The sequence below is a fragment of the Ornithodoros turicata genome, unplaced genomic scaffold, assembly GCF_037126465.1.
Source record: "Ornithodoros turicata isolate Travis unplaced genomic scaffold, ASM3712646v1 Chromosome78, whole genome shotgun sequence".
Classification (NCBI taxonomy): Eukaryota; Metazoa; Arthropoda; class Arachnida; order Ixodida; family Argasidae; genus Ornithodoros; species Ornithodoros turicata.
The window spans coordinates 311,406-324,102 of record NW_026999392.1 but is presented as its reverse complement, the minus strand read 5'-3'; the positions used below and the strand labels follow the sequence as shown (position 1 = coordinate 324,102).

The following is a 12,697-nucleotide window of genomic DNA, read 5'->3' as shown; positions in this document are numbered from 1 at the left end:
TTTACGTCGAGGCACGAGTTCTCTACCGAGAGCATCCCATTGGCTCCTGCGGCCGCTCCTCTGGTATGCGAGCGCTCATTGGTCGGTTTGAAATTATAACCTTTTCGTGGCGCGGGAAAGCCGGCACCGCCGTGTCTGGGGTGCCGGAGCGGCCGGAGCAGGTCGCCGTAAAGTTTCGAAATATATGGTGCAGCAGGGACGCACGCAAAGCATCTTTGCCGGTGCCGCTTTGGATGGTTTTTAGTGCCCGTCGATACCGACTCTGCAAAAGTCGAATCCTCTTGGATACTTCTGCAAGTAAATTCAGTGATAGATAAGTGGATGGCAGGACTGCTTCGCTTGCTTGGCGCGACAACGATTCAAGAAGCATCTGTGTTTTTCCACTCGATGGCAGGTAAGTCAGTTCCTATTCCATTCTGCCGCTTAGAGTAACATAGCATAGCACCGCACCTGTGGCATATACGCAACATTTCGGCCGGTAGAATTTTTAGTTTTCTCGTTTTCTGATCCCTATTCTGGCCTTTCTTGCTCAGGTATCAACTAGGTACTGCTCAACTCATATCTGCTTCAGAAAAGCATCTGCATGGACGCAATAGAATGGATATGCCACTCTGAGTGGTTGGAACATCATCTTTTGGTTTAGCAGCAGCACAGGTTCCTTTGTGACGGGTCAGCCTTGACATGTCACACTACACAAGCAGCGAAGGAATATGGACATGTTTTCTGTCATGCTGGATTTGTGAATGTGTGTGCCTGTGCAGTGAATTTACTGATCTACTGTGAAATCTTCCACGTGAGACATATCAGCTAACAGTGAAGGCGAAGTTGCTTCGGCATATATTACTCGAACTTCAGAAACAATGTTCATGTGAAGTTTGTGTTTCGCGCAGATACAGAAGACTGCATATGTATGATTTGGAAATACCAATCCCGAAAAATAAAGCACCTTGTGCAACAGAAAGAGCCAACGCTTCCGCGTTTTATTTATTTCACTGGATGCGAACGAAAATGCAGAACCGCCAAAGCGGGGGAGAGAACAGAGGGGAAAGGGAAAAAGAACGCCTCGGCAGCGTCGCTTTACGTCACCCGTCACCCAGGGAGACAAAATAGAAGAAAGCAAAAAACTTCTCTACCGAGGCCCAACGATTGGCCCGACGTCAGAGGTCACGTGAGTTTTTCCCGACAATAGAAATATACTACACGTTCATTCCCCTGGTACAACCAGACTCGAGACCCGGCGGGGTCACTCTCTCCCTCTATGCAGCCCGGTGGGGTCACTCTCTCCATCTATACAGCCCAAAGTGTGGAACCTGTTGTCAATCTGTGGGGGGTGGGGAAATCCTCTCTCTTTTTCACATTCTTTTCTCCAAAAGGAAATATTCTTAGGATCGGTGTACAGAGACGAATTTTTTATTGATCGCCAAATAGACGTTGGAATTATTCGACTCTCAAGAACACAATAAGAATTCTATCAAAAAAAATCTAAGAATAGACTTTCTAAGCAAGCGAGAAAATATTATCGGCGCAAACAATACTCAACGAGAAACGCTGCATTTTAATGTATTTCAGATCAGACACAACTATTAGGCAATCATTATTCTCAACATACAAAATATCAATCGAGTGAAAGTCAAGTTTATTCAGTGATAGAAACAATACTAATTCGAAAACGAGCAACAAATTTAATTACACAATTTTTAATGATAACTTTGCAACAGTAATTTCTACACGCAGAAGCCACAAACAACTCATATGAAATGCAAAATTATTGTGTTTGCTATAGCGGAAATCAACGCACACAACATTCCCAACTAGTAGAATATTTTTATTAATATCAATCGAGTGATCATCTGAAACAAAGTCAAAAGCAGTAATTAATTAATTTAGGCAAACATTTTTCGTAACCACGCAGCGCAAATATACATCACAGAAACACGTCTTTTTCGTTAAGGACCCACTAGTGGAAACGAAGTGAGAGAGGGAAGCTGAGTTCCCGTACAGTTTCGTTAAGGTTACGCACGCAGGGAGTAGGGGAATCCAGCAATAGTCTTGGTATACAAAGCCATAAACCGACTCCTACAAGTCAAGTTAGGGAAGCAGGGGCTCTAGCGCTGTCTTGTACATAGAATCATTGAAAGCGAACATTTTTCCTTACACATCACATCTTTTTGTAAATTGAATTTCATAATTCTCACGGCATGTGGAACATTCTAAACGCGATAATACATTTTTAATAAATAAAATTACCAACAATATGATTTAATTAAATGTCGAGGCGCACTACAAAACAGAACAGACAATTGCTATACATTGAAGAGATGGACGGATTTTGTACTCGTTACCATACGTCATGGGAGGACCCGATAAAAAGCTGCTTCGAAAAGGAGGAGCCGCGAAACGATTCATTTATTGCTGCATTTCAATACGTCCTAGACATGGTCGTACTCGGAGATATGGCGCAAATTATGGAATTCAAGATGCGAGAACTTGTATGCCGAATCTACAATAGTTTTAAAAATATTTGCACGTCATCATCGGAAGGACCACTGGGGTTGATGGTGGAGTTTTTGAGGTTTGCTAACGAAGAATTGAAATACACTAGACCAAACATAATTGTAATCATTGCAATGGGCATTGCATTAATCAAGAAAACAATCAGATCAAATTATCATATACAAGCAGTCTATATCGCACGATTCATTACGGATTTATTGAAATTACACCTAACGGTTGAAATGGAAAGTACATAAAACATCTTATCACGTGATATATTCCACTAGAGCCTCTACACATTTATTTTATTCTACCAGTCAAGGATGTCGAATGAACAGAAGTTCAATATTCTCGTGCAAGGTCTGATGTATCATCACTTATTGAAACTCAACAAACATATCAATTGTGGTGGGCCACCGGACGATTTTCATCTAATACTCTCTTGTACGCCATTCAAGAATCTTCATACAAAGAAAGGAAACATCAATAAGAGACTGTGCAAGTTCATCGCAACAAAGTGCAAGTTGTTGAAGCAATACAAACACGGCGACAACATATCACCTACGTTAATCAACGCTGGATTCAAGCGCCCAATAATCAGAATAAATTACTTGATGTCTTCGGAATTCATCAATCAAGACAACAAACGAAAACTTCGGAGTTTGGAATAGAACTGTAATTTATCGAAATAAACAAGTGTATAATTGAAATAATAATTGTATTCTTTGTCATCATTGTAATGTATTCTACACAGCGCAACGAACACAGCTTATGACTAGATTGAAGATTGCTAAGGAGACACTACGTACAAGGATCTTCGCATGGAATCAGCGCTGGCAGTCAAAGAGATTTTTACGCGACCACACTCTATACAACACCGACACCCGAAGGAAAGAATTGTAAAGAATCGATAATAGAAATTTAGAGGCATGTTACGTCAATCTGTGTTTACAAAGAGGATCACTAATATTTTGCGAAAGCCTATTTTACGAATTAAATTGCACAGTGTATATATTTTCTCAGACTATTGGACAGTTGACAATACTATATTGAAAGGAATCTATTATCAAATGACGCGATGCAAGTGATGGACATGCATGATGCGCTAGCGGAGTCTACAATTCTAATCATCATAACATGCGGCACACAACTCCAATAAGATTTTGGGAGAATCGAATCACGCAACTGTCATCAGAAATGTTTAACTAATGAAGATGTGCGCTATCCATAAGATATGTAATTATAATAAGTAAATATTCCTTTTGCAAACTTAACCAACGCAGCACACATAAACGTAGCTCCAATTCACAGAACGCACCCGAGTTTTTTCATTAGCCATACTGAAAAACTATGAGTCTACTCACTATGTCACGGCATATGAGGCACTACAAATGGGAAGGACATACATTAATTTTAGAAGATTTTAGATCATAATGAAACAAAACGCAAACTCCAACACCAAAAGTTCTTGTTTAAATTTTCAAAGTCAAAACTGTATACTATTTGTTACATTTTTTTAATATATAGATTAACAAGCTGTCTATATAGTCAGACATTGTATACAATATATTTGTTTGTACATTAATTGCTAAAATTTATCAGATCACATTCCGGAGCAGTGGTGACTATCGGTAAGTGTTTAATTAAAATTTGAACTGCTGCCGCAATTTACGAACTGAGTTGTAGAAAGTGTAATTTCGCAGCTTTAGCTGGCTCACTTTGATACGCGAAGGTTTTAAGAACTCTTCGACGATGTCAAAGAATTTAATCGAGTGTATCGACATTTTCTATATACTCTATAACGTAATGTGAATTCTCCATGACGTGGATAGTAAAAGTTACGAATATTTTTCGAACTAAATTTACTTAAAACTCGAAGAAACGGTCATCCGCGTCGCCGAATGCGTTTCGGCAACACGCCGGGCAACGTTTCCCGGACACCCATTCCGAAACCGAACGCGATTCGGCAACCGACGCGTTAACGCAGCACCCCACGTGAGCGTGTTGCTTTCTTCCGGAAACGGGTTCGACGACTCGGATGACCGTTTCTTCGAGTTTTAAGTAAATTTCTCACTCATGCATGTCCATCACTTGCATCGCGTCATTTGATAATATATTCCTTTCGATATAGTATTGTCAACTGTCCAATAGTCTGAGAAAATATATACACTGTGCAATTTAATTCGTAAAATAAGCTTTCGCAAAATATTAGTGATCCTCTTTGTAAACAAAGATTGATGTAACATGCCTCTAAATTTCTATTATCGATTCTTCTACAATTCTTTCCTTCGGGTGTCGGTGTTGTATAGAGTGTGGTCGCGTAAAAATCTCTTTGATTGCCAGCGCTGATTCCATGCGAAGATCCTTGTACGTAGTGTCTCCTTAGCAATCTTCAATCTAGTCATAAGCTGTTTTCGTTGCGCTGTGTAGAATACATTACAATGATGACAAAGAATACAATTATTATTTCAATTATACACTTGTTTATTTCGATAAATTACAGTTCTATTCCAAACTCCGAATTTTTCGTTTGTTGTCTTGATTGATGAATTCCGAAGACATCAAGTAATTTATTCTGATTATTGGGCGCTTGAATCCAGCGTTGATTAACGCAGGTGATATGTTGTCGCCGTGTTTGTATTGCTTCAACAACTTGCACTTTGTTGCGATGAACTTGCACAGTCTCTTATTGATGTTTCCTTTCTTTGTATGAAGATTCTTGAATGGCGTACAAGAGAGTATTAGATGAAAATCGTCCGGTGGCCCACCACAATTGATATGTTTGTTGAGTTTCAATAAGTGATGATACATCAGACCTTGCACGACAATATTGAACTTCTGTTCATTCGACATCCTTGACTGGTAGAATAAAATAAATGTGTAGAGGCTCTTGTGGAATATATCACGTGATAAGATGTTTTATGTACTTTCCATTTCAACCGTTAGGTGTAATTTCAATAAATCCGTAATGAATCGTGCGATATAGACTGCTTGTATATGATAATTTGATCTGATTGCTTTCTTGATTAATGCAATGCCCATTGCAATGATTACAATTACGTTTGGGCTAGTGTATTTCAATTCTTCGTTAGCAAACCTCAAAAACTCCACCATCAACCCCAGTGGTCCTTCCGATGTTGACGTGCAAATATTTTTATAACTATTGTAGATTCGGCATACAAGTTCTCGCATCTTGAATTCCATAATTTGCGCCATATCTCCGAGTACGACCATGTCTAGGACGTATTGAAATGCAGCAATAAATGAATCGCTTCGCGGCTCCTCCTTTTCGAAGCAGCTTTTTATCGGGTCCTCCCATGACGTATGGTAACGAGTACAAAATCCGTCCATCTCTTCAATGTATGGCAATTGTCTGTTCTGTTTTGTAGTGCGCCTCGACATTTAATTAAATGATATTGTTGGTAATTTTATTTATTAAAAATGTATTATCGCGTTTAGAATGTTCCACATGCCGTGAGAATTATGAAATTCAATTTACAAAAAGATGTGATGTGTAAGGAAAAACGTTCGCTTTCAATGATTCTATGTACAAGACAGCGCTAGAGCCCCTCCTTCCCTAACTTGACTTGTAGGAGTCGGTTTATGGCTTTGTATACCAAGACTATTGCTGGATTCCCCTACTCCCTGCGTGCGTAACCTTAACGAAAGTGTACGGGAACTCAGCTTCCCTCTCTCACTTCGTTTCCACTAGTGGGTCCTGAACGAAAAAGACGTGTTTCTGTTATGTATATTTGCGCTGCGTGGTTACGAAAAATGTTTGCCTAAATTAATTAATTACTGCTTTTGACTTTGTTTCAGATGATCACTCGATTGATATTAATAAGAATATTCTATTAGTTGGGAATGTTGGTGTGCGTTGATTTCCGCTATAGCAAACACAATAATTTTGCATTTCATATGAGTTGTTTGTGGCTTCTGCGTGTAGAAATTACCGTTGCAAAGTTATCATTAAAAATTTTGTAATTAAATTTATTTCTCGTTTTCGAATTAGTATTGTTGCTATCACTGAATAAACTTGACTTTCACTCGATTGATATTTTGTATGTTGAGAATAATGATTGCCTAATAGTTGTGTCTGATCTGAAATACATTAAAATGCAGCGTTTCTCGTTGAGTATTGTTTGCGCCGATAATATTTTCTCGTTTGCTCAGAAAGTCTATTCTTAGATTTTTTTTGTGTGTTCTATTGTTTTTTGATAGAATTCTTATTGTGTTCTTGAGAGTCGAATAATTCCAACGTCTATTTGGCGATCAATAAAAAATTCGTCTCTGTACACCGATCCTAAGAATATTTCCTTTTGGAGAAAAGAATGTGAAAAAGAGAGAGGATTTCCCCACCCCCCACAGATTGACAACAGGTTCCACACTTTGGGCTGTATAGATGGAGAGAGTGACCCCACCGGGCTGCATAGAGGGAGAGAGTGACCCCGCCGGGTCTCGAGTCTGGTTGTACTGTGTAAAGATTTCAATTTCAAATTGTAATGTTTGATAGTTGGTTTTGCTATTATTTTCCTGTGTGTCGTTTACGTGTTGGCAGACGCATCGTTCAAAGCATTTCTCTGCTATTCATCCGTACATGTTTATCGTTTTGATTGATTCTTTTTCAATTATTTTCCTACATGTGTCTGTTGTTTACCGTTGGTAGATGCACCGTTTAGAGTGTTTCTCTGCTATTCATCCGTGCATGTTTATCGTTTTGATAGATTCTTTTTTCATTTATTTTCCTGCATCTGTCTGTTGTTTATGTGATAGGTTTTGATTCTCTATTAGCTGTTGATCGTGTTTCTCATTATTTCCATATGCCTATGCTGTTTACTTAATAAGAAAATGATTAATTGTGTAATGTTGGAATAATCTTCCCTATTGCACTCGAAAATGTTCATAACTGTCAGGTGTACGCCTCCCGTCTTCAACAAATCAGGGCAGATATTATTAGAGCTGATTGTTGGCTAGGAGCGTGCTATGTGTTGAAGTTCATTTTTTAATATATTTTCTGTATTGAATTCATAAAACAAAGTAAGGTTTGTAGTGTCTCTTAGAATGAAAATTGTATGGGGAAGTCACGATGATGATTTTATGATAATTAAAATGATAGATTATTCTCCTCCTCTTTTTTTTTTTTTTTTGGTTAACCAGTGTAGTGTTATAGATTTTATTTCCTCTTGTGTTCGTGTCCCATGGTCTTCCAGGTTCTCTGCTGTCCAAATACATATATCAGCACTTGTAATTAAAGCTCCAGTATGGTGGTCACGTATAATAATGTTCGACTTTTTATAATAAAACTTTTAATTTTGATTGTAATTATATTGATTAAAAATATCTTTTTTGATTAAATGTGTCATAATGGAATATTAGCTGTTGTGCATGAAGTTACGTATCAGAACTTTGTAATTAAAACTCCGCTAGAGTGATCATGGTAGACTTTTATAGTAAAACTTTTAATTTTGATACACGCACCACCTGAAAAAAATTGCGAACGAAGTCGTCCCAGGGTGAAAAAATCGCCAAAGATGTGGCCCGATGTTGTCAGTGTGCATGTCCCTACTTGCGCGCCGCATGAAAAAAATGCGAACGAATTCGGCCCAGGCTGAAAAATAGCCAAAGAAGTCAGCCCAGTGTGTACAACCATAAGTGTACGCTCAGCTCTTCAGCCAGCTGGTAAACACACGGACAGCCCCTCACCTGCGCACCGCCCACCGCACGCTGAAAAGAAATCGCTAGAGAAGTCAGCCCATACGGAAAAATCGCCAAAGAAGTCGGCCCAGGGCGCACCGAGCCCGTTGGCCTGCTGGTAAGCACCCGGACAGCCCCTCACCTGTGCGCCACCCACCGCACGCTAAAAAAATAATAAAAAAATCGCTAGAGAAGTCGGCTCAGCTATTGTTCTTGAAGTTACATACATCTATCAGAACTTTGTAATTAAAACTCCTGGTATTGCATCATGCGTGTAATAAGTATAATCTTTGTTTGGTGTATTGTGTTTCTTCTGTATCAGGTTTTTCGGCTAAGTCTTTCTCCTTGACACAGAGTCATAACTTAATTTCTGACATTAATGACTTTAATAAATATATTTTCACTTGTACTTTTGTGTATGGCTATCCTTTGCATGTAAACAGCCTACTGCACACCCGTTGTAGATGAAAACAAATTACGATTGAAATCGACACAGATTGAAAAATGACGAAAGCAGTTGGCCCAGGCTGAAAAATGTGAGCGAGCAAGCGCGCACGCAGCCCTCCGGCCACGCTCCGCCCACCGGTAAGAGCCTCCACCCGAGCGCCGTCTGCCGCCCGCGAGGAAAAATACGCGAAAAAAGTCGGCGCAGATTGAAAAAGTACGAAAGAAGTTGGCCCAGGCTGAAAAATGTGAGCGAGTAAGCGCGCACGCAGCCCTCCCCCCGCCGATAAGCGCGCGGACAACCCTCCGCACAGGCGCCGCGCTGGGAAAATACGCGGCGGTGTCCCAGACGCTGTGGGGTTCGAACCAGACACCCATAGAGCTAACTGGACACCAAGTTGCCTGGACACCCCCTATTACTACAGATGAATTCCACCGATCACGCTACAAAGACACTGACGGACTACTTAAACCGTTATGGGCAGTACTTGATCGTTGCAACGGACGCGTCGGTTTCTGAGGAGCGCGCTGGGTCTGGCTTATTTTTCCCGCCGTCGTGTTTGCTGCCGACCTCAGAGTCATTGGTGTACATTTTGGCACGTCTTGCCCCGCCTCACATTCGCGACGTCATCGTCACGTGGATTCCTGGCCACCTTTAACGAAACCGCTGACACCGTCGCTGAAATTTCTCTCTCTGGGGAGATATTTCCTCCCCTCCCAGTTCCTGGGTGTGTTTCTCTTGGCAGGCATAAACGGCTCACAAGCCTGACTCGAGTTGCCCTTGACCGCCCTGTCTTTCCTTTTCGCGGAACCCGTACCTCTGCGGCTCCAGGTAGTTTGCTCCTAACCGCCTAACCGCTGGGAAAGGCTGCAGGCTAGCTGGTATAGATCCACAAAGGAGACCGAGAGACACGGACACAGAAGACGACACTTGAAATGACACATTCTTCAATGAGAACTTCGGTGAGGACTTGTAACTGAAGTTCTCACTGAGAATTTACGTGTGTCGTCCCCCCCCCCCCTCTTCTTTGTCCGTGTCTCTCGGTCTTCTTCATGAATCTTTTCTTTCTTTCGTTTTTTTCCCACTTAATCCGTTTGCTGATCGTACACGACACACTGCAAGATGGAAGCTTCCGAAATTTTGAACTGACTACGGTCGCCAGTCACTATCCTATATGCCAGTCACTATCCGCTAAAGAGGTCAATGTGAATGACTTATCATTGTCTTCGTTAAGAACATTATTTGTTCAAGGTTTATGCTCCTAATTGGTAAGTAATCAGCATAATGCTTGTTGTGTGTGCTTGAGAGCCTTTGAGCCACCCCATCAGCCCCTCCCCATCGTCCTCTGCCACGTTTCTTTTCGTTTTTTGCTTCTTTTTCTCTTTTTTTTTTGGGGGGGGATAGCAAGTCGGCCTTGGCCTCTCTGACCTTTCCCCCTTTCTTTATCTTTAATAAACATATTCCCCCCTTGTTGTGCAAATTTTAGTTACTAGTCGTAACCCAAGCGGCACAATGTACTGAAAGTCGAGTGCAATAGGGGTGGACGGTATGTGTCTTATCAATGTTCTTTAGTTTCACGAGTCTGTTCAAGGCCTTCCACCTACCCGTCCACCCCTATTGCACTCGACTTTCAATACATTGTGCTGCTTGGGAACCGTCACACAAATTTATGTACTCTTGGTCAATTAGGCGCCCTGAACTTAAGCGTTGATGTCGATTGGTCATCAATTTCAATTTATTTTGTCGCTGTACATTTGATATGCGTACATGTGTTCTTTCCTCTCTCTTGTAGTAACGTCCTGTATAATAGCTGTCACTGACGAGTTGTAGAAGGGTAGTGCCCTAGTCAAGCAGCTTCGTGCTGCCTTTTAGCCGCTCGTGACATGTATTCTTGCATTTAATGACGGAATGAATGATATCAAATCAATCAAACACTTGCGGAGGAAGTCATCATGCATCTAGCAAGTTGCACAATGTGATTTTCTCAGGTGCTTCTGCCGGATGCGGCAATATTTGATACGGAATTAGTAGTTTCTTTTACTTTTCCGGGTACGACACCACTTTAACGCGGTGCTGGTATACAGTCGGACCGCGTTTTATGAACCCTCGATATACGAATTCCCTCAACTTACGAACGGCTCCACAGGGAACCAAACTTTTTCCGTGTATTTTGACCTCGTTTTACGAACCCTCGATATCCGAACTATGAACGGATTATTAGGGAACGGACCCAAAGTAGCCAAGCCATTCTGACCTCGATATACGAACGGGCGTCATGAACGTACAGAGGACAGGCCAATGGACCGGAGGATAATGAAAGTTCCTCAGTACATGCTGTCAAGGTCCAACATACAATGTCCCAACGCCACCACGTTCCACAAACATGATTCACCATTTCCTGAAAGTATAATTCCGGCGTTTACAGCCGAACGGTTGTGAGTTTGGACCAGGTCTCCGAGATGGAAACATCTTGCCGTTCCAACAGAAGGCGTTCAGTCCTGACAGCCGGGGACAAGGGTGATATTTGCCGTTGGAAGCATTCTCATCCGCGCGCGATACGGTACTTTGAGGACCGGGTGGACGAGTCAAGTGTCAGACTTCTGTCAACTCTTCTAAACAAGATAGACCCTGCAGAAAGTATGGTGCAAAGCACAATTACGCAGTATTTTCAAAAATAAAACTTATTCAAATCAATTTCCCGTGGTTTGGTGAGGTATTTGTGCACTGCACACCTCGGACCTCGACTTACGAATACCTCGATTTACGAACGATTTTCTGAGGAACGAAGGGTGTTCGTAAATCGAGGTTTGATTGTAACTGTACGACTACATCAGCGATGGCTGCGTGATTTCTAGCCATCGTTTGAAAGTGATATTCAGTGCCCCCTCAACGAAATTGAAAAACGACGTTACTGTACCTGTTGTCTGTTGGAGCAGGAAGTTGCAGTCGGTAGCAGAGGTCGGGGGAAAAGAGGATGCTCCGTAATGCACTGCAGCATTGTGCTAGTGCAGAGCGTCGCTATCGGGTCTATACTGCACGGCAACAGAATACGCGTAGGGCCCCTGTGACTGCAAAGCCAGCAGAGGCAGCTGTTGTTTTTCAAGCACTAAATCGAGAAGCTGCTGGGAACGGACGAACGGCGTGATCGTCGTGACGACTTTCTCCTCCGTATCTCTAGGATCGGATGCGTAGAATAACGATCATTGCCCTCTATTACTGCATCACTGCTGTCCTCGAGGAAATCTTTGGATAGCGACGACAGTTAACATTCGCTCGCATTGGACGTGTTGACATCTCAATGCCTTGCACAGCTTGCAGACGACGGCGGATCAAAAGCGTCCCTGCCCAGATTCTGGAGACCGCGTCCTGATCGGTTCTTAGATAAATACGTTTTCACGCCTTTTTAGAGAGGGATTAATGAAATACACAAGGCGTCTGCTCTTGTCGTGTATTCCATCCAATAACAGCCCAACAACGCCACTATTTCGTGTGGGGTTTTCAACGGCGCGTTCAGGAATAAAATGACATAAAATACAAGTCGTCCGAAACGGATGCGACATTTCTACACCAATGTTACTTTTCCACAGGTTCCCTAGAAAAGTGAGTTTACATGAGTGGGTTCGTTGGAAGTATTTCTTTGCTTTAGACCTTGAACTTGTCTTTCATTCCAGGGTAGCAGCTCGTATACCGTAGAAGCAGTCACATATGGCATGTACAATTTTGTTGCTTTCATAGGATATCCTGTGGATGTCAGAGAAGGATGTCAAAGAACTTGGTGTCAGGAACGGTGCTCACAGAGCAACAATGGCCTCTTCGTTGGTTATCCTAAGGAGAAAATATGAAAAAGGTAAGTTACAGATCGTTTAGCGGAAGATACGCTCTACCGAATTGCAACTACAGGTCGCCCCAGCGAGCCAATTTTCTCGGTAGCTCAGGGAAGCAGCGAATTATTTGACGCGTAGGTCTATACTCGAAAGAGAAGGGTACCAAATGACGACTAGTCATTGATGCCCAACCGAATAATAAGGATTGTTACCTATACCGTGAACTCTTCTATTTGTATTT

General features: G+C 41.8%; 1 protein-coding gene across 4 annotated transcripts in view; it reads left to right on the top strand.

The window, feature by feature from the left end:
* Positions 1-12,697, top strand: part of LOC135374565 (SH2 domain-containing protein 3C-like) — a 286,980-nt gene that overhangs the window by 162,287 nt on the left and 111,996 nt on the right. For 2 of the 4 annotated variants that reach the window (XM_064607502.1, XM_064607503.1), the window contains exon 3: positions 12,368-12,479. The exons of 1 other annotated variant lie outside the window; for it this stretch is intronic. In XM_064607502.1, the coding sequence (XP_064463572.1) occupies positions 12,368-12,479 (112 nt within the window). Of the gene's footprint in view, positions 1-12,367; positions 12,480-12,697 lie in introns of those variants that run through there. One more of the 4 variants, XM_064607506.1, reaches the window with a different exon arrangement.